Raw genomic sequence first — 24929 nt, forward strand, 5'->3', positions numbered from 1 at the left:
ACTGTGGTTAGTTCTCTAAGATGTTTGGGACAACCTACATGCCGAGTTCCTTAAAAACTGTGTGCAAGTGTACCTAGAAGAATTGATGCTGTTTTGAAGGCAAAGGGTGGTCACACCAAATATTGATTTGATGTAGATTTTTCTTCTGTTCACTCACTTTGCATTTTGTTAATTGATAAATATAATATATTAACATGTCTATTTTTGAAAGTATTCTTACTTTACAGCATTTTTTCACACCTGCCTAAAACTTTTGCACAGTACTGTAAGTATTCAGACCCTTTCCTATGTGACTCGAAATTGAGCTCAGGTGCATCCTGTTTCCATTGATCACCATTGAGATGTTTATACAACTTGATTGAAGTCCACTTGTGGTAAATTCAATTGATTGGACATGATTTGGAAAAGCACACACCTGTCTATATAAGGTCCCACAGTTGACAGTGCATGTCAGAGAAACACCAAGCCATGAGGTCGAAGGAATTGTCCATAGAGCTCCGAGACAGGATTGTGTCGAGGCACAGATCTGGGGAAAAACATTCTGCAGCATTGAAGGTCCCCAAGAACACATTGGTCTCCATCATTCTTAAATGGAAGAAGTTTGGAATCAACAAGACTCTTCCTAGAGCTGGCCGCCCAGCCAAACTGAGCACTTGGGGGAGAAAGGTCATGGACAGGGAGGTGACTAAGAACACGATGGTCACTCTGACAGAGCTCTTATCAGGTTTGAGGTAAGACCCAAGTGCAGACTGTGTTGAAGTAACAATGTTTATTGCAACAGGGGCATGCAAACAACAGGTCAAGGCAGGCAGGGGTCAATAATCCAGAGTAGCGGCAAAGGTACAGGACGGCAGGCAGGCTCAGGGTCAGGCAGAGTGGTCAGGCAGGCAGGCTCAGAGTCAGGACAGGCAAGGGTCAAAACCAGCAGGACGAGAAAAAGAAAGACTGGAGAAAGCAAGGAGCTGAGAAAACGTTGGTTGACTTGAACAAACAAGACGAACTGGCACAGACAGACAGAAAACACAGGTATAAATACCCAGGGGATAAGTTGGGAAGATGGGCGACACCTGGAGGGGGGTGGAGACAAGCACAAGGACAGGTGAAACAGATCAGGGCGTGACAGCTCTAGAGTTTTCTGTGGAGATGGGAGGACCTTCCAGAAGGACAACCATCTCTGCAGCACTCCACCAATCAGGCCTTTATGGTAGAGTGGTGGAAGCCACTCCTTAGTAAAAGGCGCGACAGCCCGCTTGGAGTTTGCCAAAAGGCACCTAAAGACTCTAAGACCATGAGAAACAAGATTCTCTGGTTTGATGAAACCAAGATTGAACTCTTTGAACTGAATGCCAAGAGTCACGTCTGGAAGAAATCTGGCACCATCCCCACGGTGAAGCATGATGGTGGCAACATAATGCTGTGGGGTTGTTTTTCAATAGCAGGGACTGGGAGACTAGTCAGGATCAAGGCACAAATGAACGGAGCAAGGTACAGAGAGATCCTTAATGAAAACTTGCTCCAGAGTGCTCAGGACCTCAGACTGGGGCGAAGGTTCACCTTCCAACAGGACGATGACCCTAAGCACACAGCCAAGACAACGCAGGAGTGGCTTCGGGACAAGTCTCTGAATGTTCTTGAGTGGCCCAGCCAGAGCCCAGACTTGAACCCAATTGAACATCTCTGGAGAACTCTGAAAATAGCTCTGCAGCAATGCTCCCCATCCAACCTGACAGAGCTTGAGAGGATCTGCTGAGAAGAATGGGAGAAACTCCCCAAATTCAGGTGTGCCAAGCTTGTTGCGTCCTACCCAAGAAGACTCTGTAATCGCTGCCAAAGGTGCTTCAACAAAGTACTGAGTATATATGTGAATGTGATATTTTCTTATTTTTTTAAAAATTAATTAGCAAAAATTTCTAAAAAACAGTTTTTGCTTTGTGATTATGGAGTATTGTGTGTAGATTGATTAGGGAAATAAACGATTTAATACATTTTAGAATAAGGCTGTAACATAACAAAATGTGAAAAAAGTCAAGGGATCTGAATACTTTCCGAAGGCACTGTATATGAAATGTAATTTCCATCACACTCTGTCATTCCCACAATGCTAAGTCATTACCATCCCGGTACATATTTTTGAGGAACAGGTCTATTATATTACACATAATATTAATGATTTTTCCCAAATGTGAACCTTATATGCTTGTTCTTAAGATAATTCATAAAATAATGCAAAATATTAAGATTTTGATGTGGTAAATTCATGTTTCTGAGTATCACCAAGGCATATATGGACATTTAGACATGACAATGATGAATACTTATAATTAAGAAAACTTCCAAACAGTAAAAAAAAAACATTATAAAACTTTTTGTTTATGTGAAATGTTATATAAAATACTTTAGGCACAATTTCTGTAACTTCCTTATCAACTATAATAGCACATTTTATGACGTGGTGGTAATGACATTTCCTCTCGGGTATCTGGGGAACAGTATCATTGAATAGTTTGGTCTCAGCCACTATCAGATCTTGTTTCCAGACAGTGAAGAAAATATTCAGATTGTTAAGGCTGTCGCTCTCCTCATCCTCGGATGAGGTGAGGAGAGAAGGATCTTCAGACCAAAATGCGGTTTGCGGGAAATAAGCCATCTTTTATTTTATAACAACGATGAAGATGGCAACACGAAAACAAACACTTTAACAAACTTACAAAATAACAAAACGACGTAGAACGAAACCTGAACATAAACTCACATCACCAAACGTCAACTCACGGACAGGAACGTTACATCTAAACGCACGAACAGCCAAACAGTCCCGAATGTGAATATACATCGAAAACACGAGAGACATCACAGGAGACAATCACCCACAAACAAACAGTGAGAACGCCCCACCCAAACATGACTCCTAATTAGAGGAAAACGCAAACCACCTGCCTCCAATCAAGAGCCATACCAGGTAACCCAAAACCAACATAGAAACAGATAACATAGACTGCCCACCCAAAACACATGCCCTGACCATAAACACATAAAAAACAACATAAAACAGGTCAGGACTGTTACACAGATAGATAAAAAGTAGTTTCAAGAGGTTTAATTTTCATCATCCAAAAGTGCTCGTATTTTCAAAATCAACCTTATGATGTTGTTCAAATGCACAGAGCGCTTTATATATCTACTCCAATAAACTACCAGTAGTTTGAAAACTTGGCATCATATTTCTGTCATTCTGCTTTGACAACTCCAACCACCCTGCGCCCCAGATATTCAGCCAATCAGCAGCCTCCACTGGTATGCGTGCATGTGTACAAATAGAAAGTGAGAGAGGAAGATTGGGAAATTGAGTGCATTTGAATGCACAGTACTCAGGGAAATCAAATTAGGAGGCGCTATTCAGGATTATGATTGTTATTCAAAGGCAGTGTATATTTAACCGGATGAAAATGAATGGCGGTGGACTGCGCTACGCTAACTCAATGTTACCTTGTATGCCTTTCCAGGAATACCACTCCAAAAACGATCTTGAAGTATTTTGTTCATTGCTTCACTGTTAATACAATCCCTAAGTCAGCAGTCACGTTTTCGAGATGGATAGCACTTTCAGTTCAGAGCAAAAACTTATGATGATGCAAAATGCACCATCATAAGAATTTTTGTTTTGTTTCTTTGTAAACTTGACTGCTGAGGCATTTTTTTTATATAACCACCATGTGTAAACGAGGAGTGAGGACTCATAATGTACACTGGAGATTGGACATCGTAATGTCACACGCGCACACACACACGATAACATACGCACTATACACACATGTACACATGGATTTTGTGTCGTAGATAATGTGGTAGTAGAGTAGAGGCTTGAGGGAACACACTTAATGTGTTGTGAAATCTGTAATGAATGTATTGTAATGTTTTAAAAATTGTATAACTGCCTTAATTTTGCTGGACCCCAGGAAGAGTAGCTGCTGCCTTGGCAAATGGGGATCCATAATAAATACAAATACACACACACACACAGCTGTGTATGTGCTCTAGTTCGGCATTCAGCATGTGTGCCAGTATAAGTCCTGAATAGATGCAGTACATACAGACACTGTACTATTGTTCGACTCCATTTCCAAACCATTTGTCTTCCTCTCTTGACACTGGCACACACTGACATCCTGGGATTCCTCGTATCCTATCTCCTCACCTCCTTCTCAACCGTATTGGAGGAGACAATCCAAGGTCCCTCCCCTTGGGCCTTCTGCTCCAATGCGTTTTGAGAAGGACGAAAGGAGAGCTGATGCGAGGAATCTAGGAAAGACTAATTGAGAAAGAGCATGAACCTCCAACAAATGTGACTGAGCGGGATTCACTGAAGGGAGCCGGGTCTGATCTACTTCTGGGGTTAATTAGGTGTTAATAACTATAATACACCGAGCTTGTTAATTAGAAATATCACTCTGTGTCCCAAATGGCACCCTATTCCCTTTAAAGTTCAGTAATTTTGAACAGGTTGCATAGGGCTCTGGTCAAAAGTAGTGTACTACATAGGGAACAGGGTGCAATTTGTGCTGTATTAGAACCCTTTTAGCCATGAGAACTCCACCTCAATTGCAAAACATTGTATAAAACATGCAATAACTAAACCACTCTGTCCGTGGATTACCGCCGAATATTTGGAGATTATTTTTGTATTATTATTATTCAACTACATGTACTTACTTACCTGTTACTGCCATTGGTTTGCTCATGCAGAAAGAAAATGTCTGCGTCCCAAATAGCACCCATAGGGTTCTGTTCAAAAGTAGTGCACTATAAAGGGCAGGGGTCGGCCTGCAAGAGATTTTTGTTTAAAAAAATCTATATTTTAAAAAATGAGGGGTAGATCTTTGTTTTGAGTCAAATCAGGAATTGTGCTAAAAAGGAATTTAATTTAGGAGATCTGTTCCCAAGTATTCTCACAAATTGAAAAAAGAGACGTGATCATGTCTCAATGTAATGAAGGTATGAAACGATTGTTATCTCTTTTTATAATTTTATTAATTATTATAATTATGTTACAGTCCCCCCATCATCCGTTCTGACAAAAATCAAGAGTCAGTGCAATCGCGCATTAGATGACTTATTCAGAGTACTACTTTCAACATTTCACATACTATAAAACATTTTTTGGCGTAGGCACGGCCAGTGAGAGAGCGAGAGGTTCTCCCAAATCAATGTAGTCCCTCCTGGATAGGGGTAAGGCCATCAGAAGGCAAGGTGAAGTAAGTACCATTTTGCTTACACCTATCTAATCCCTTTATGAGTCTAGGGGTTGATTTGGGATTCAGTGGTAGAGAGGAGTAGAGATGAAAATAGAGTGGAGGACAGTAAATGAGGAGGGCAATATAGCAGAGATGAACAAGAGATAAACCAGAGATGAAGAGTGATACAGAGAACAAGAAACATGCTACATACACATTCTTTCTATAATCCTCATATTTTATCTTCCCCTCTCTGTTACCCAGCACTGATTGTCTGGATCCCAAATAGCACCCTATTTCCTATATAGTTGACTACTTTTGACCAGAACCCTATGGGGTAAGTGCACTAAATCGGAAATAGGGTACAATTTGGGATGCACACATTCTCTGTTCAGCTCCATATATCCATCAGCTCCATATGCCCACTAATTCACCTGAGCCTCTGCCAACACAAATCAGAAATCTTATCTCAGAGACCTAGGATGCTTCCATCCAGAATCTTTAAAACACTTTGATAAGTCAAGGAACTCTGGTGACAAGATTTTCAGTACTGAAGACACGCTCCTGCACGCACACCCACAAGAGCTGTGCAAACACACTATTTCACACTGTGTATCTCAGATACAGCTATCCAGTTAACATCACCAAGCTAATGGACTGGGAGGAGAGCGCCTCAGATAGGCCACTTTCCATCTCACAGGGAAAGCATTGCTCCATTCACATATCAGGCAAGAGTGCATCTTCTGAACAGCACATCCTCAAATCACATTCTTTTTAGATGTCTACTTGCATTGTGCCCACAGCTTGTGTCAATCTTTGAGATAAATCTTACAGAACAACCCATTTTAGCAACACAGTGAAACCGAGTAATGACCAATGCAAGTCTGAATGAGAACACAAGGCATACATCCATGTTTAATTGCTGTGGAAACGTTTGTTAGCGGGATTTAAGAATCTATTTTAGGCTTTGCCTGTTGGGGCATATTAGCATAGCTTCTCAATATTGTACAGTTGAAAACTCCAGCTCTACTGGACTCCTGAGTGGCGCAGCAGTCTAAGGCACTGCATCTCAGTGCTTGAGGTGTCACTACAGACACCCTGGTTCAAGTCCAGGCTGTATCACAACCGGCTGTTGGTAGTCCCATAGGGTTGGTAGTCCCATAGGGCGGTGCACAATTGGCCCAGCGTTGTCTGGGTTTGGCCAGTGTAGGCATTCATTGTAAATAACAATTTGTTCTTAACTGACTTACCTAGTAAAATAAAGGTTACGTTTAAAAAAAATACTGCTCCCAGCCTTGATCCAAGAACCGTGGAGTTTACACAGGTCAGGTTTAATCCAAATTCAGCACCTTGACTCTAGCCCGTGAGTGGGTTTGCTGTGGCTGCCACTCATTCCCTCTCATACAGAGCCAGGAGGAAACACACGCTCTTACACAGACACACATGCATACACACACACATAAACCTAACCCTTGCACATATATTACTAGATAGCAAAATCTTGTCGTCCTAATGGTCCCCTCTGATCTGGACTATAGTGCATGGTTGGTTACCTGGTATTGATCGCGCCAGCTCTGACTCTGTGGACAGCTGCAATCGGACAACAGGTCACAGCTGCTCCCTTTGGCGTGGACCACAGAGCGCCCAGGGCTCCTCCAGGAGCTTTCCGAGTGGGTAGCCATAAGACGGCCCCTCTGCCGGGGAAGGGTAGCACCCCCGGGGACTGAGCCATAGTGGTATCCCTGGGGCGGGTGGTGCTGCCATCCACAAGAGCACGGCACCTCACCACATCCCCCTCTATCCATCTCCACACAGCAGTTCTGCTGTTTGTTCAGGTAGGCAGCAGGCAGCGCAATCCGTCCCTCACTACCTCTCTTAAGGTTTCTCGTCTTCCGTGCTCTGTAAATGAGAGGTGATGCTTGAGTCCTCTTGACGATAAATTAACGAACGGCACTGTTTAGTTGGCAGTATGTCACTGCTCTGAGAGAGTGTGTGAGTGAGCGAGTGAGACGCTGCTGTTAGAGTGAGTGTCAACAGCGGCATCAACTGAGAGAGAGAGAGAGATAAGCAGAGATGAAACAGAGGGAGAGAGAGAGAAAAGCTGAATTAGGGAGAGAGAGGGGGGAGAGAAGCAGAGATGAAACACAGGGAGAGAGAGAAAAGCTCAATTAGAGAGAGAGCGCGAGAGAAGCAGAGATGAGCAAAGAGAGAAGGTACTGGCGCTTCTGCGTTGCTGGCCGTGTGCTGGTTGGTAGCTCTTTGTCAGTAGATGACTCAACCTGCAGCACAACTTGATTGCATCCATGAATCCAGGCAGAAGCAATCCATGAATCCAGGCAGAAGCAATCCATGAATCCAGGCAGAAGCAATCCATGAATCCAGGCAGAAGCAATCCATGCTCTGAACAGGTAGGAATTTAAGAGCAGAGCCTACACTACAAATCGGTTCAGGTGGAGACAGCCTCTCTGTATTCAATCAAACATGCTGCCTTCTTTCCCGGCACTTGAGGCTACCTTGGTTTTACAACATTACAACCTCTAAACCGCTGTACTAAGAAACACATGATCTGAATCAAATCTTTTGGACATTTGTATCTGTTACTTATACACTATGCAAGTGACACGGCAGGTAGCCTTGTCGTTTTGGAATTTTGTAGGCTTTTTGAATGGTCTTCAATGGGCAAAAACGTAACGCAATGGTCTTCAGTGCAAATCTTAATGAAAGGCATTGGCAGAAGTAAATTAATCTACAAACACGAATATCATTTGTATTATTTGACCACATATTCATGAATTGAAGGATATAATCGTCAAGCCCATTCAAAAGACCAGGGACATTAACACAAAGGCATGGCGCAGGAACCAGTCACACTGCACAGTGTATAGCTGATGTTTGGAAGCTATAGTCCTACAATGAGATAAATAACAATGCTATCTCATACATAAAATCCTAATACAATAAATATGTTCTTGTCAGTTGGACAATGACAATTCATGTACCCTATCAATAAATGACCAATCACAATACACACTCCACGGTTGATAGAATAACACAGATGGTCAAATGAATCGTGCAGTGGCAAGTATAAGGTCACTGGCGCTTCCTAATTCGATGAATAGTCTATTTTTAAATTCTAGTGTCAGATTTAATTACAAGCAAAGGGCTTTAGATGGAGTAATTGATGCTAAACCGCTCAGGATAAACTATCCAGCTGCTTTTCAATCAGATTCCACACTGACATATACTACTGCCCAACTGTTGATAACAAGTCTAAAAAATTGCTAATAATGAAAATAGAGGGGCCTCCCGAGTGGCGCAGTGGTCTAGCTGTGCCACCAGAGACTCTGGGCTCAAGCCCAGGCTCTGTTGCAGCCGGCCGCGACCGGGAGGTCCAAGGGGCGATGCACAATTGGCGTCGTTCCCCTCGCCCCTCCCTAACCCGGTGTCGTCCGGGTTAGGGAGGGTTTGGCCGGTAGGGATATCCTTGTCTCATCGCGTACTAGCGACTCCTGTGTGGGGGCGGGCGCAGTGTGCGCTGACCAGTTCGCTAGGTGTACAGTGTTTCCTCTGACACATTGGTGCGGCTGGTTGGATGCGCGCTGTGTTAAGAATCAGTGCGGCTTGGTTGGGTTGTGTTTTGGAGGACGCATGGCTCTCGATCTTCGTCTCTCCCGAGCCCGTACGGGAGTTGAAGCAATGAGACAAAACAGTAACAGTAACAATTGGATACCACGAAATTGGGGAGAAAAAGGGGATTATAAATAAATAAATAATGAAAATAGAGAACCCCTACCAGCAATTTAACACAAGCATTCTGTTTGCAATGGTATGTGAAATGAGTTGATAACCTATTTAGGATTATTTTAGATTTTCAAGTGAATATTTTTCACATGTGAAACTGCATATCTGATTTTCACATTTGAAAGTTTTTAACATGTGAAACATCATATTTCACATGTGAAACTGCAATTCCCGTGAGGTGAAAACATGTTATTCTCATCACATGTGAAAAGGTTGTGTGAATATGTGACCTCCACATTTAATGCATATGAAAATATGGTTTCACGTGTGGAATTTAAGATCAACATGTGAGATCAGCTATTTAATGCATAAATTACATTTGTTATTTAATGTGAAACAGCAAATTTGATATGTTTTTTTTTTAGGGCAGGGATCCCAAAAGTTACCATGGATATGTTAAATCACAAGTCTAAAGGATAAATATTGCATGGACAACATTTTCCTAAGGAAGAGACTGTGAGAATGAGATGTCACAAGTACCTTGAGCATTATTAGTTACTGGACCTGAAGTGAGCTAACGTCTCTGGTCTCCAAGAGTGTTTAAGGTACTTGTGACATCTCATTCACACAGTCCACCAAGGAAGCTACAAGAAATATCCTATTATTTCAAAGACAAGAGGCCGACTTGTAAAAAAGTGAGAAATAACTATTTTCTTTGGCTCTGTGTGATAATAATGGGCGACACTTTATGGGAAATGGATACGGGCTCTACTTGGTGTGTGTGTGTTTACGTTTGTGTGTGTGTTTGTGTGTACTGGGCCATTTTCTCTGACAGCAGCGTCTCATGGAGAATACCTCACCAGGGATGGCAGGGTGACAAAGCACAACACTCCAGGAAGCAGCTGTGTGAGGCGTATCCATGGCAACAGTGGGCGATATAAAAATGTGTGTGATCATAATGAGAGTTGAAGAGGCAGGGGGTTTTGATTGCCTTGGTACAACGCACAATAACCCCCTTAATCGGACCCAGTGTCATTGGTGACTAGCTTCATGCAAGTAGCCTTTGAGGGGAGGGTGAAGTTTCCCCTAGGTATAGATCTAGGATCAGCATCTCCTCCCCCAATCCTAACCATAAGTATGAGTTGGGGGAAATGTAAATTTCACCCAAGATCAGTGCCCGTAGAGGGCAACTTCACCCTACTCCATTGTTGAGAGATAAGCACTATAATGGATTAGGATGCACCTAGACACTGATCTTGGGTCAGTTCTCCCCTGCCCCCCACCCATGGTAAAGTTATTAATCAAGGAGGAAAACTGATCATAGATCTGTCCTCAAGGGAAATGTCTACTCGGGGGCCTACATAAGACTAGATAACCACACAGGACAGAAATACTTGTACATGACATGGGATACTCTGAACCCTGGTGTCATTGAGAGGTATCAGATATTCTGTTTCTATATTAACAGGATATTATGGATATCAGTATAACAATGTCATTGAAAGTTGGGCTCAGAATATAATTATATGGCGATCAATGTGTCCAAGATTAGGTTTTGTCAATGACATAAACTACAGAGTACCCTTGATGGTATAACACTTCTGTGGACCATCATAATGAATATAGTGCCTTCCCACTACAAGTACTATGCAATATATTACACATGTACTCAACATGCACACACACACACACACACACACACACACACACACACACACACACACACACACACACACACACACACACACACACACACACACACACACACACACACACACACACACACACACACACACACACACTTTCACACTCTCCACATATGCTGCTGCTAGTCTGTTTATTATCTATCCTGATTGCCTAGTCACTTTTACCCCTACCTACATATACATATTACCTCAAATACCTTGTACCCCTGCCCATTGACTCAGTACCGGTATTCCTTTTATATAGTCTCGTTATTATTATTTTATTGTGTTACTATTTCCTTATATTTTTTTGGTGAGGAAATGTTCTTGCTTTTTAACTGTGCATTGTTGGGAAAAGTCTCTTAAGTAAGCAAGTCTACACCTGTTGTAGTCGGTGCATGTGACAAACACGCACACACATACACACACATTTTTGTAGACTAACGTTAATCTGCTCTGTTTACACTATTAATCCTTTGCACTCTGCATCTATGGCAGCTCCACTTCATCAGATATCAAGAGTGTCCCAATAATCTCTCCTTTCTCCTTCCCTACTTCCCACAAATCTAAAAGCATTGGAGTGGTGGAGACATGGGATGGTGGGAGTTTTCAACATATCTTATACCAGTTTCCTTTCAAATCAGTGAAGGGAAGTTAACAAGTGCACACTTTTGGGTAGGAAGTAGAAATAATTGGGACAGCTTCAGTGTGCTGTGCTGTAGCATCAAGCAGATAGATAGTATCATTACGTCACATGTTGTTACCAATAGGATTCTGTGTGCTAAGTACACGTTTGTATATGTTTTTCTTTGTATGGAATGTGTATTGATTACTTGTTTGTACATTTCTTTCCTAGATTGCCAATGGTCTTATAGAACCTATTGTTCTATAGATGTGGAAATAAAACTGAATGAACACATAATGGACCTTATCCAAAATACAGCCATTATGATTCTGAATCCAGGCTTGAAGGGTAGGAAGAGAAAGTGCTCCAGAAAAAAAGTGCTGACATTTTCCTAATGTTTAACTTTTAACTTTGTTATGAAATTGATATCATATAATACTTTTTTCTTATCCCGGAAAGTCTCGGGAAAGTCAAAAAAACTTGTCTCATGGCAATGCCAAGGGTGAAAAAGTGAGCGTCCATAGCTGAGAAGCTTCTTTGGTTGCAGTTAACCATTTGAGATGGAGAGTTACATAATTCCTGCAGACATTGGTGTCAGTCTCTGCCAGCTCAATGTTTGTGGGGGCTTAATTACATTGTGAAAGGCCTCCCATTCTGAGGCTGACAGGAGTGTAAATGGATACTGACTGTGTCTGACAGCATCAGTGCTGGGGGAATTACCTGTGGGGTTGACAGAAATTCCGCGAGTCTCATAACCGGGCTATAGCTCACCAATGCCCCCTGCAGGCCTTGTGGGAAGATTGCTCCACTGAGTCACTGTTGGCAAGCTAACTAGTTCTGTGATGAGCGACTAACCACTAATGGTTAAGGTTAGAATTGTGGGAAGGGAAGCTCCTAGATCTGGACCTAGGGGAAACTTCATCCCGGAGCAATTGACTAATCTACTGCATATTGAGGTTCCTGTCTAGACTCCTAAAGTGCTTCAAAACGTAGGTCTGTCAGACCTTTCTCTGTTTCATTAACGACACAATCTCTAATTTCAACAGCCTGACTCTGCCCTTTGTTTCAGAGGGATGAAGGACGGAGCTGGGGAAATGGAACTATTTATTCATAGATAGAGCTATGGATGCAATGATTGACAGTCTATGAGATCGGCATGATTGTTTTGAAGCCCTAACGTTATTTGTCAAAGACTCAAATTACAAAAAAACTAAACATCGGACTAATAAAGCCAGAATTTGAGGGTTGTCACAAGACTGTTCACAAAATTAACTTGTTGACTCATTGATCATGTATCGAATCAATTGCAGATGATGCAAGTGTATTTGACTTGCACAGCAGTGAGTACCAAATAGGAGTTGACATTATTAACGGAATTCCACTTAGAATAAAGATTAAATAAGGAAATAACAAAACAAGAAAAATCTCTAAAGGTCTTCCACCGAGCTTTCACCTGTCAGATCCTTCTTAAAGGATCTGCGTGAATCAGGCCTTCATGGTCAAATTGCTGCAAAGAAAACACTATTAAAGGACCAATAAGAAGAAGAGACTTGCTTGGGCTAAGAAATCTGTTGTTTGGTCTGATGAGTCCAAATTTGAGATTTTTGGTTCCAACCGCTGTGTCTTTGTGAGATGCAGAGCAGGTGAACGGAGGATCTCTGCATGTGTGGTTCCCACCGTGAAGCATGGAGGAGGAGGTGTGATGGTGTAGCGGTGCTTTGCTGGTTACACTGTCTGTGATTTATTTAGAATTCAAGGTACACTTCACCAGCATGGGTAGGTATGTCAAAACTTTTGACTGGTACTGTGCACATTCGTCTTGGACAGTGTCCTCCTGTTGAATATCTACCAAATAATTTCCCCCCCTTGGGTATTATAGTAAGTGTTTCCTTATACCATGAAGTAAAAGACAATTAGGGGCAGAGCACTAGTTCCATCTTCTTCAATGCCACTCCTCTCACAAACCATTTGACCCCCTCAACAGTCAACCAGGTTAAAACCTGATAGGCCAATTACTGCGGCCATTCCACTCTGTTGAACAGTGCTTGGCCACTCGAACCGCAGTCTCAAGGAAGCAGAGCCTTGCAGAGCCTTGTCCTCAAGCCTCTGGCACAAAGGGAGCAGAGCCTTGTCCTTAAGCCTCTGGCACAAAGGGAGCAGAGCCTTGTCCTCAAGCCTCTGGCACAAAGGGAGCAGAGCCTTGTCCTCAAGCCTCTGGCACAAAGGGAGCAGAGCCTTGTCCTCAAGCCTCTGGCACAAAGGGAGCAGAGCCTTGTCCTCAAGCCTCTGGCACAAAGGGAGCAGAGCCTTGTCCTCAAGCCTCTGGCACAAAGGGAGCAGAGCCTTGCAGAGCCTCTGGCACAAAGGGAGCAGAGCCTTGCAGAGCCTCTGGCACAAAGGGAGCAAAACCTTGCAGAGCCTCTGGCACAAAGGGAGCAGAGCCTTGTCCTCAAGCCTCTGGCACAAAGGGAGCAGAGTCTTGTCCTCAAGCCTCTGGCACAAAGGGAGCAGAGCCTCTGGCACAAAGGGAGCAGAGCCTTGTCCTCAAGCCTCTGGCACAAAGGGAGCAGAGCCTCTGGCACAAAGGGAGCAGAGCCTTGTCCTCAAGCCTCTGGCACAAAGGGAGCAGAGCCTTGTCCTCAAGCCTCTGGCACAAAGGGAGCAGAGCCTTGTCCTCAAGCCTCTGGCACAAAGGGAGCAGAGCCTTGCAGAGCCTCTGGCACAAAGGGAGCAGAGCCTTGTCCTCAAGCCTCTGGCACAAAGGGAGCAGAGCCTTGTCCTCAAGCCTCTGGCACAAAGGGAGCAGAGCCTCTGGCACAAAGGGAGCAGAGCCTTGTCCTCAAGCCTCTGGCACAAAGGGAGCAGAGCCTCTGGCACAAAGGGAGCAGAGCCTCTGGCACAAAGGGAGCAGAGCCTCTGGCACAAAGGGAGCAGAGCCTCTGGCACAAAGGGAGCAGACTAAGAGAAAGACATGGTGACTATATCTAAACAACTAAACGTCTTGATTATGTTCTGCATTATCTTCAAAGAGATAATGTTATGTAAATAATGTCCACAATAGATGCACAGAAAGAAACCGATACGGAGCCTATGGTAGTATAATATCAGAGAAAATAGCAGTCTGGCAGATCAAGCATGTCTTGATAGACCAAGTGCCGCCGTTTTTTAAGGGGAGCGTTGAGGGGGAGATTCACGTGTACTTCATTAGATGTCCACATGGTGGTACTGGTAGCTCAGTTTTTATGTTTTGTTGACAAGTGATCCCATTGTCTACGCCAGGAGGCTGCTGAGGGGAGCACAGCTCATAATAATGGCTCCAACGGAGCAAATGGAACGATTTGTATGAAGTTTTTGATACCATTCCACTAATTCTGCTCCAACCATTACCACAAGCCCGTCCTCCCCAATTAAGGTGCCACCAACCTCCTGTGTAATGTTTACCCCAGTTTAGATCCATCGTAAAGTGCTGTGAAATGAATAGTCAAACTCTCTATTTGAGACTATGACAATATGAGGTCACAAAGTACATGACACTTCCTATAGAGCTGAGTGAAAGACATAGGGACTACACTTGACTGCTGGAGATGGCAGAACGACTGAACCACAGCATTAAATCTTACTGAGATATCTGAATAGCTTGACAATAGTGTACATGTGATTTGTGTAAACAGAGTGGAAATGTCATCCCAACCTGGGCACAAACTCACAACCCTCTGCACACCAATTCAACACAACTAAAGAAGTATTGTGAATACTTCTGCGTCTCTTGGGTCCGTGGCGACAGAACTTCTAGGTCTCCGAGCTGGCGACATCACAATGGCAGCTACTACTAGTTCACTCACAGCTGACTAGCTATTGATTCCACGCATGCATTCACATACACACAACTTTGAACGCACACTTTCCCTAACAGGATACACAGAGGGCAGTAGAGCATAACCAGTCTTTGAACCTTACACATCCAAACACACACGTTCCCACGCACACACACACACACACACACACACACACACACACACACACACACACACACACACACACACACACACACACACACACACACACACACACACACACACACACACACACACACACACACCACTTAGCCAATTTAGTGCAGCAAGAGGAGCCATTCCAGCTCTCTGGTTTAGATTTTAAAGACCTGTCTGGGGGACATCAGAAGCCCTCTGGTGATGTGACCTGACCTTGGCCCTGCAGAAATGGGGGGATAGTGAATTCGGAATTAGAGAGACGCTGGATATGACCTTCTAACCCGGGTCTAAGTAATTGCATTATGATGAAGCAGACAGACTTCTATTGTAAAGGGTATACCTAAAAAGCTGCATGCCAAATGAAAAGCTGATGATTTAATGGCAAATGGCAAAGGTGAGGCGCTGAGCTATTCTAAAGTATTCTATGGAGATGTGGCGGCTGATTAGAGGTTTACCAGCGGGAGATTCAGAGCAGGATGCCGGGTCGGACCCCATGGTGTTATTTTTGGTCATTTTGGTTAAACCTTTTTTTAAAGATCTAATGTAGATTATCAGCTCGGTGCGTATATTACTGATGCAAAGATACAGTATGGTCATAGCATATTAGCAATATATCACCCAAATTATAAATTACAAATCCACCTACATTTTAGATTTGGGTTTATTTACCTGGCTCCAGATTAGCTTTGCATTGTTGAGTCTGGGGAGCGGTAGGTTGCCTGGCAAAAGCAACAGACTCTGGCTGAAACCAGTTCTCAAGCCCCCAGACCAATGTGTTGTACCAGGAGCAACACTGGCAACAACATGTAGGGTGTCCATATTAGGAAGTTGTGCTGAGACTAAGGCTGTCCTAACATGGGCAATGTAGGCATGTAACAAAAAACCCAAGCTACACACATACAGTGCATTCAGAAAGAATTCAGACCCTTATTCAGACCCTTAAGAAGTAGAATTGTACATTTCCCACATTTTGTTATGTTACAGCCTTATTCTGAAATGGAATAAATTCAATATTGTTCCTCCTCAATCTACACACAATACTCCATAATGACAAAGCGAAAACAGGTTTTTAGAAATTATTGCAAATATATATATATATGTAAATAAGTTTATTTTTATTTATTTATTAAGTATTGAGGCTCAACATTGAGCTCAGGTACATCCTGTTTCCATTGATCATCCTTGAAATGTTTCTACAACTTGATTGGAGTCCACCTGTTGTAAATTCAATTGATTGGACATGATTTGGAAAGGCACACATCTGCCTATATAAGGTCCCACAGTTGAAAGTGCATGTGTTGAGGCACAGATCAAGGGAAGGACACCAAAAAAATGTCTGCAGCATTGAAGGTCCCCAAGAACACAGGGGCATCCATCATTCTTACATGGAGGAAGTTTGGAACCACCAAGACTCTTCCTAGAGCTGTCCGCCCGACCAAACTGAGCAATCGGGGGAGAAGGGCCTTGGTCAGGGAGGTGACCAAGAACCCGATGGACACTCTGAAGGAGTTCCAGAGTTCTTCTGTGGAGATGGGAGAACCTTCCAGAAGGACAACCATCTCTGTGGCACTCCACCAATCAAGCCTTTATGGTAGAGGCTAGACGGAAGCCACTCCTCAGTAACAGGCTCATGACAGCCCACTTGAAGTTTGCCAGAAGGCACCTAAAGACTCTCAGACCATGAGAAACAAGATCCTCTGGTCTGATGAAGCCAAGATTGAACTAAATGCCAAACATCACATCTGAAGGAAACCTGCCACCATCCCTACGGTGAAGAAAGGTGGTGGCAGCATCATGCAGGGGGGCTGTTTTTCAGCGGCAGGTACAGGGAGAATAGTCAGGATCAAGGGAACGATGAATGGAGCAGAGTACAGAAAAATCCTTGATGAAAACCTGGTCCCCAGCACTCAGGACCTGAGACTGGGGCAAAGGTTCACCTTCCAACAGGTCAACGACCGTAAGCACACAGCCAAGACAACACAAGAGTGGCTTTGGGACAAGTCTCTGAATGTCCTTGAGTGGCCCAGCCAGAGCCCTGAAAATAGCAGCGACACAGTAACGCTCCTCATCCAACCTGACAGAGCTTGAGAGGATCCTACAGAGAAGAATTGGAGAAATTCCCCAAATACAGGTGTACCAAGCTTGTAGCGTCATACCCAAGAAAACTCGAGGCTGTAATCACTGCCAAAGGTGCTTCAACAAAGTACTGAGTAAAAGGTCTGAATACTTATGTAAATGTAATATTTCAGCTTTTTCTTTTTAATAACTTAGCAAAAATGTATACAAACCTGTTTTTGCTTTGTCATTATAAGGTATTGTATGTAGATTGATGAGAGGAAAAACTATTTAATTAATTTTAGAATAAGGCTGTAACGTAACAAAATGTGGAAAAAGTCAAGGGGTGTGAATACTTTCTGAATGCGCTGTATATAACCACACACATGCATTAACAAATGAAGTAGAACATCTCTTTGGTTCACACTTCATTTGGATAGTTTGGATTTTCCATCTACAGATGGTCGCACTATCAACAAACTGTTGATAAGCAACTGCTTGCTAAGATTTGGTTAGGGTTAGGGTTTGGTTTAGAATAAGGGTTAGGGTAAGGTTAGGGTAAGGGCTTGAGTTAGGTTAACGCTAGGATAAGGTTTAGTAGCAAGTTAGTTTAAATGTTACTAATAGTCTATAGAGCATCTACAGAAGGACTATCCAAATAAAGTGTTATAAGCTTTTTTTCTAAAAGATCCACTGCTTGTAGTATGTCCTGGCAGTTGTATAAAATATTTGAAATATCCAGTCATAAACATAATGACACATAGCAAACAAAATGTCCTGGTAAATGTCCCAGCATAATGCATTCCCAACAAACACATTTATTTGAAAAAATAAATAAATAAATATTTGTATTTTACCCCTGACCCCCGATCTTGGCTCATCGCTGCAACTCTCCAACGGGCTCTGGAGAGATGAAGGTGGAGTCATGCGTCATCCGAAACATGACCCGCCTAACTGCGCTCCTTAACACCCGCCAGCTTAACCCGGGAGTTAGCCGCACCAATGTGTTTGAGGAAACACCGTTCAACAGGCATGCGGGATCAGCCCGCAGGCACCCGGCCCACCACAAGGAGTCGCTAGAGCGCGATGAGCCAAGTAAAGCTCCACCGGCCAAACCCTCCCCTAACCCGGACGACGCTGGGCCAATTGTGCGTCGACCTATGGGACTCCCGACCACGGCCGGTTGTGGCACAGCCCGGGATATGAACCCGGGACCGTAGTAACGCCTCTAGCACTACTGCATGCAATGTAGTGCCTTAGACCACTGCACCACTGGGGAGCACCAAACACATTTTTTTATTCCTTTTTTCAAGCTGAATGGACAGTATTGCATTGCTCTAGCATGACTGTGCAACAAACATTCTGCTTTACAATACTATTGGCTCATGGCCAGATACCCGAGCACTTTGTGGAGTAATAAAACATACAGGATAGGTCAATACAACAAAGAGAAGGGCAGCGCTCCCTCTGAACGGCCATAATAACACTCCATTCAATGCAGCACTAGCAGCAATGAAAGGCTATTAGCAAACACCATTTAAATAGATGGAAGGTCAGTTAAACTCCATTCCATTTAAACTCCATACACCTGCATTGCTTGCTGTTTGGGTTTTTAGGCTGGGTTTTTGTACAGCACTTTGAGATATCAGCTGATGTAAGAAGGGCTTTAGAAATACATTTGATTGATTGATTGATTGAAATAGATGGGAGGTCAGTCAAAGTCAAACTTCATTTTCAAACACAGCATATACAGTATAAAGTTTATTGGCTTTTCTTGTTAAACTAAAACATTTTTTTATTTTATTGTACATGTCTGTACTGTACGTCCCTCATTCATAAATATCACCTCATCAATTGTATTTACAGATACCGTTTACCTCCATGCACCTCCATACTGTGACACATTTCAGCTTGTCATTTAATTTGGTAAATATGAAGTGCTATTATCTCCACAAGACATTTTCATCTCTATGAATCATTCTGGTGATAAGAGGCCTGCTCCGTACATAATATATCCTGAGCTCCGGTAGGTACAGATCTAGGATCAGCTTCCCCTCCCTAATCCTAACCTAAACCATTAATAGAGAAAAAGAAAAACTGACCCTAGACCAACTTCACACTACTCAATATATTGAAGGCTGATCTGAGGATAGCTGACACTGCTGCTACTACCTCGTTGTCTCTTCAGTAGCCTCTCGGTCAGGGTCTGCTTCCACTTGCAGATGGTTACCAGAAAGGGCCCCTTGAGGGGACTGATTTCAGGCGTGCGGCAGCTCCTCAACATATCTATGGACAGACGGTTGTGCAGGAGCCGGGGTAGCAGGCCATCCATAGGAGGGGGCAGTAAGTTAGGAACGCTGCCACCGTGGGTGTCGTCTCGAAGGGACACATTTTTTACCCGCACATAGCTCATCTTTCCTCACTGCTTGTGAGGAAATCCACGTTTACCAGAAAATATAAATCCACACACTGGTATGCTTCTTCCAAAGTGTCTTCGTCTGGACAAGTATTTCAGTAAGTGTAATTCAATATATACCTTTGCTTCCTCGTTCCCCCAACCCACGTTTACCAACAACACCTCCCCTGAAACCACGATAACAGAGTAAAAAGAGCTGAAATCCCACACCTTAGATCCCACACCTTAGATCCCCACCTTAGATCCACACCTTAGATCCACACCTTAGATCCCACACCTTAGATCCCACACCTTAGATCCCACACCTTAGATCCCACACCTTAGATCCACACCTTAGATTTACATTTACATTTAAGTCATTTAGCAGACGCTCTTATCCAGAGCGACTTACAAGTACATACATTCATACTTTTTTGTAAAAAGAGCTGAAATCCCACACCTTAGATCCCACACCTTAGATCCACACCTTAGATCCCACACCTTAGATCCCCACCTTAGATCCCCACCTTAGATCCCACACCTTAGATCCCCACCTTAGATCCCCACCTTAGATCCCCACCTTAGATCCCCACCTTAGATCCCCATCTTAGATCCCACACCTTAGATCCCACACCTTAGATCCCACACCTTAGATCCCACACCTTAGATCCCACACCTTAGATCCCACACCTTAGATCCCCACCTTAGATCCCCACCTTAGATCCCCACCTTAGATCCCCACCTTAGATCCCACACCTTAGATCCCACACCTTAGATCCCACACCTTAGATCCCACACCTTAGATCCCACACCTTAGATCCCACACCTTAGATCCCCACCTTAGATCCCCACCTTAGATCCCCACCTTAGATCCCCACCTTAGATCCCCACCTTAGATCCCACACCTTAGATCCCACACCTTAGATCCCACACCTTAGATCCCACACCTTAGATCCTTCCTGGGAGAGAAACAATTTGGTCAGTGCTCCCCAGCTCGCCGGGATCTCTGCTGATCTGTCAGTCAAACGACAACCCTCATTATGGATGGCTGATAAAATATCATGTTCCCCGGGCCTTTGTCAGCTGTCATCTCGCTTTGAAAGCCAGCGTATTTCCTTCTATCAGCTTTGTGCCAGCATGTGGAGTAGAAAGAGAAGGCCAGAGGTTTCAGCCAAACTCCGCCTGGTGCCCCTGCCTCTCCTTGTATCCTGGCATTGGGTGGGCCTACACTAGGGCCTACACTGGGATCTTTGTATTCTGGACAGATGGTTGAAACAGGGCAGGGAAAGCTGCCTGGACGCAACTCTTGCGACACATACTCAATATATCTGATTGGATGAGAGCAGTGCACAGGCCACGGAGGTGGATCCGATTGGATTAGTCAAGGGAGGAGTCGGACGGGCCAATGTAAATCACAGAGACACATAATTAAAGCCAGAGGGAGACCAGCTCTGTCAGGAGGCCAAAACAAGATTAGAGGGGATCAATGGAGCGAGCACTTTGAGAGGAGGAGCACTCCACTCACACCACAACATATCACACTCTCACACACACACACACACTTTAGATGTGTGTATTGTTGTGAATTGTTAAATATTACTGCACTGTTGGAGCCAGGAACACAAGCATTTCGCTACAACCGCAATAACATCTGCTAAATATGTGTATGTGACCAATAAAATTAGATTTGGCACACCACAACATATCACACTCTCTCTCTCACACACACACACACACACACACACACACACACACACACACACACACACACACACACACACACACACACACACACACACACACACACACACACACACACGGACACAAAGTTCTTGACGGAACAGTGTAGCGCAGGAGCTAACAAGTTTTTTTTTAAATGACAAAAGGGTAAAACAACAAAGCTTGCCTGAACCGCCAGAAGGCAAATCAAATTTAAACGAAACACAGGTTCAAAGCTAATTGAAAATTCTTAGAATAGGCTGGCGTAAACCTTTCCCTCCATGTGATTGGGGCAATTTAGAAGAACCAGGGATATGTCCCAAATGGTACCCTGTTCCCTGTATATAGTGCACTACTTTGATCAGAGCCCTATGGGCCATGGTCAGAAAGTAGCGAAAGTGGTGCACTATATAGGGAATAGGGTTCCATTTGGGATGCGCACCAAATCACTGAGGCCAGGTCAAAATGAGATGCGCAGCAGGAAGCAACTTAATTTAGTGTGACCATCATTTCCTTCTGTTTGGATTACTGTTAAGAGCAGGTCTCTCTCTCATTCACCCTCCACCCCCCTCTTCTCCTCCTCCCTCTCTACACCCCAATCTCTCTTGTTCTGTGTCCTTCTCATACCCCCCTCTCTCTGTCTGTGTTTCTCTCTCTCTGTCTCTCATGTCTGGGTATATGTTGATGAGTGGGTTGGGTTGTAAGAAATGTGTAGCTGGGGAGCTCTGATTGCCTGGGAGCTGTCATGCCCACTTCCTCCGTGCCTCATTGTGGCTGGGGGATTATCCGACTCTGGCCCGGCACCGATAACACAGCTAAGCGCAGCACAGAGTAAGGCTGAGACTCAGAGCATCATCTTGCTTGGAATACAGAGCAGAGGAGGCTGTAGGGCCTCCACACATATGGGAGGGCGGGCTCATCATAATGGCTGGAATATAATATTTGGAACGGTGTCAAACACATGGAAACCAGGTTCTTGACCGTGTTTGATGCCTGTCCATCCATTCCAATACAGCCATTATAATGAGCCCGGCCTCCTATATCTCTGCCCACCAGCCTCCTCTGCTTTCCCCGAACAGCTAATGGCCCTCCCGACACTTAAAGAAAAACTGATCTCGTTTGAGAGCACCCAAAACCCCATGTCCCATAATGTTTATATGACTGCTGCTGCTCATCTTAAAGTGTGTCTGGCATTTTGTGCTTTGTATCTCCCAGCTGCCTGATACTTGCTGCGTCATTTATAATGGATGGAGTTTGTTCCCACACAGCGGCCAGACACAACCAGCAGATCCTGTGAAGCAGAGCAGACCAACAGTAGGGGGGGGGGGGGGGGGCAGAGGGATAGAGAGAGAGAAAAAGAGAGAGAAAAGGAGAGAGAGAGAAGGAAGATGAGACAGAAAGTATGGGAAAAGTTCTCTAATATTATGTAATGTAATAACTTTTACATTTGAGATTCTCTCATTAAAAAAAATATAATAATAAAAAGAGATTAGCTATCCAGGACCCCATCTGAAATCTGTATCCTGAGAGTTGAGTTCCTCAAATATTAGCAAAATGTTGCCTTTTCGATAGAATTTCTATCTTTTCTATAGCCTCTAAAACCTAAACCATGTCAAACATCAAAGATGTCCTACTTGCTTTCTCTAATTAATTTCTAAATAGCAACAGCACAACAACAGCCACAATCATTTTTCAGGTTCAATTCGGAACATAATGGAACCAAATCATATGGCCAACAACAGAGAAAAGACCTCTTGTGATGTTCAAGTGGGCTCCACTAATATCAAAGTGGTCTCGATGAGATGTTCAAAGAATTGCACCGCCCAGACATATATCCTTTTTTCCACAGCTGCCCCTGCAAACCACACCAGAGCCAGCTGCCTCAGCAGAAAATGCATTCAATACCAGTCTGAATGAACCAATAAAGGGCTCTGCAGTAGCTTGACCTTTCCTTTCCGTAACTTTCTGATGCCTCTTATGTCCAGGTTGTTCCACCATTCGGCAGCTGTCTGCTAAATTGATCCTCATAATGCCCTTTGAAATAAAGCACAGTTTGCAGAGCACAGCTGTGGGGACGTTTGATAATGTGGCATTTGGAAGGACTACCTGCCAGCCTGCCTTTTGAAGTGGAGAGCGCAGCTAGCCCCTGATGGTCAGCTTGCTGAGAAGGTAGGAGCCACTTTCCTCTTCCCATAAAATGGTATACAAACACATAAACAAGAGCTGCGGTGTGTTCTAGGGTTGTCTAGAGGTAATGCTACAGTCTCCAGCAACATATCTACAGTGTCAGCATGGGTTCCAATCTGACCTACTGGCCTTTGACACAACCTTCACCTCGGTAATCTTCTCTCTATCTGTTCAATAAGAAATATAAAAACATTTAAGTCAACAGTATCTGTCTCTCCAGATATTGATGTAAGAGGAAAGCCTTATTCGTCGATAACATTGAACAGTAATTCAAATCGTAACTGTTTATTATGGCCATATTACCCTTAACCCAAGCTCTTGACCCAAATAGGACATCAGTTTGTAGTAAAAACAGACTCCTGAGCAGAACAATTCTCTGGCCACTTGGCCAGATTTCTTGGTATTCAATGTGCATGTCAAGGAGAATACACACCAAACAAAGAATAGAAGAAAGTAGCTGATGTTATGCGCCTCTATAAAAGCATTTGCATCTTACTGACAGTGCACGAAAACACAACTAACCTATATATCATCCAGTGATAAAATCAAAACATGTTGCCTTGTATTGACTTTGGACTTGCTCAGTATGCAGTGCTCTATCCATTCTAGTTACAGCTCCAATCATTGCTACAGTAGATATATACCCAGTGGTCTTAGTCCACAGTATCTACTATTAAGCTTATCTTTACCATGCCCAGGCATAAAGGTCAAAAGTCAACAGAGACATCATGAAATATTGATTAGAACCTTGAATTTAAAATACTGTGCTATGTAATACTTTAAAAAAAAGTTTTGTGCACTTTCTCTTTGGTATGATGGCAGCCTTCTTGGTCCTGAATACATTGGCTTTCTGGCCTCTCTCACCTTGCTGAAACCTGTCAGATAATAATTAATAATGCCAGTGTATGCTAATGGATTTGGTGTCGAGGCAGCTAAGGCTTTTTATGAGCTGGCAAAATGTATCCTAAACTGTCCGCACTCTAATGGAGAGATACGGACCCACGGGAATAGTTGGTCATTTAATGCTGGGTGGCAGGCAGAAGGATTTGGCTGTCAAGAGGAGCATAAAATCACAGTACACCTCCCGATGACACCCCTCAACTAACCTTCGCCTTCCTATCCAGGTTCTGTGGACTGCTGATGAGACACTTTAGAATAAAAGCTGTTGTGGCCTGGTGGTAATGCAGCAGCCTCTGGCACACTTGTCGGCATAGGCCTACTTTCCCTTTGACACAACCTCTCTCTATCTTTCCCCACTGTCATCCTCTCTCTCCATCTGTTAAATCAGAAAATATCTGT

General features: G+C 43.7%; 1 protein-coding gene across 22 annotated transcripts in view; it reads right to left on the reverse strand.

Moving 5' to 3' along the window:
* LOC129868173 (disks large homolog 2) overlaps positions 1 to 24929 on the reverse strand; it is a 282679-nt gene that overhangs the window by 79196 nt on the left and 178554 nt on the right. The window contains exon 1 of one of the 22 annotated variants that reach the window (XM_055941896.1): positions 6785 to 7523. The exons of the other annotated variants lie outside the window; for them this stretch is intronic. Coding sequence (XP_055797871.1) covers positions 6785 to 7036 — 252 coding nt within the window. The 5' untranslated portion in view covers positions 7037 to 7523. Of the gene's footprint in view, positions 1 to 6784; positions 7524 to 24929 lie in introns of those variants that run through there. 22 annotated transcript variants of the gene reach the window in all.

Source organism: Salvelinus fontinalis, chromosome 13, assembly GCF_029448725.1.
Source record: "Salvelinus fontinalis isolate EN_2023a chromosome 13, ASM2944872v1, whole genome shotgun sequence".
NCBI lineage: Eukaryota > Metazoa > Chordata > Actinopteri > Salmoniformes > Salmonidae > Salvelinus > Salvelinus fontinalis.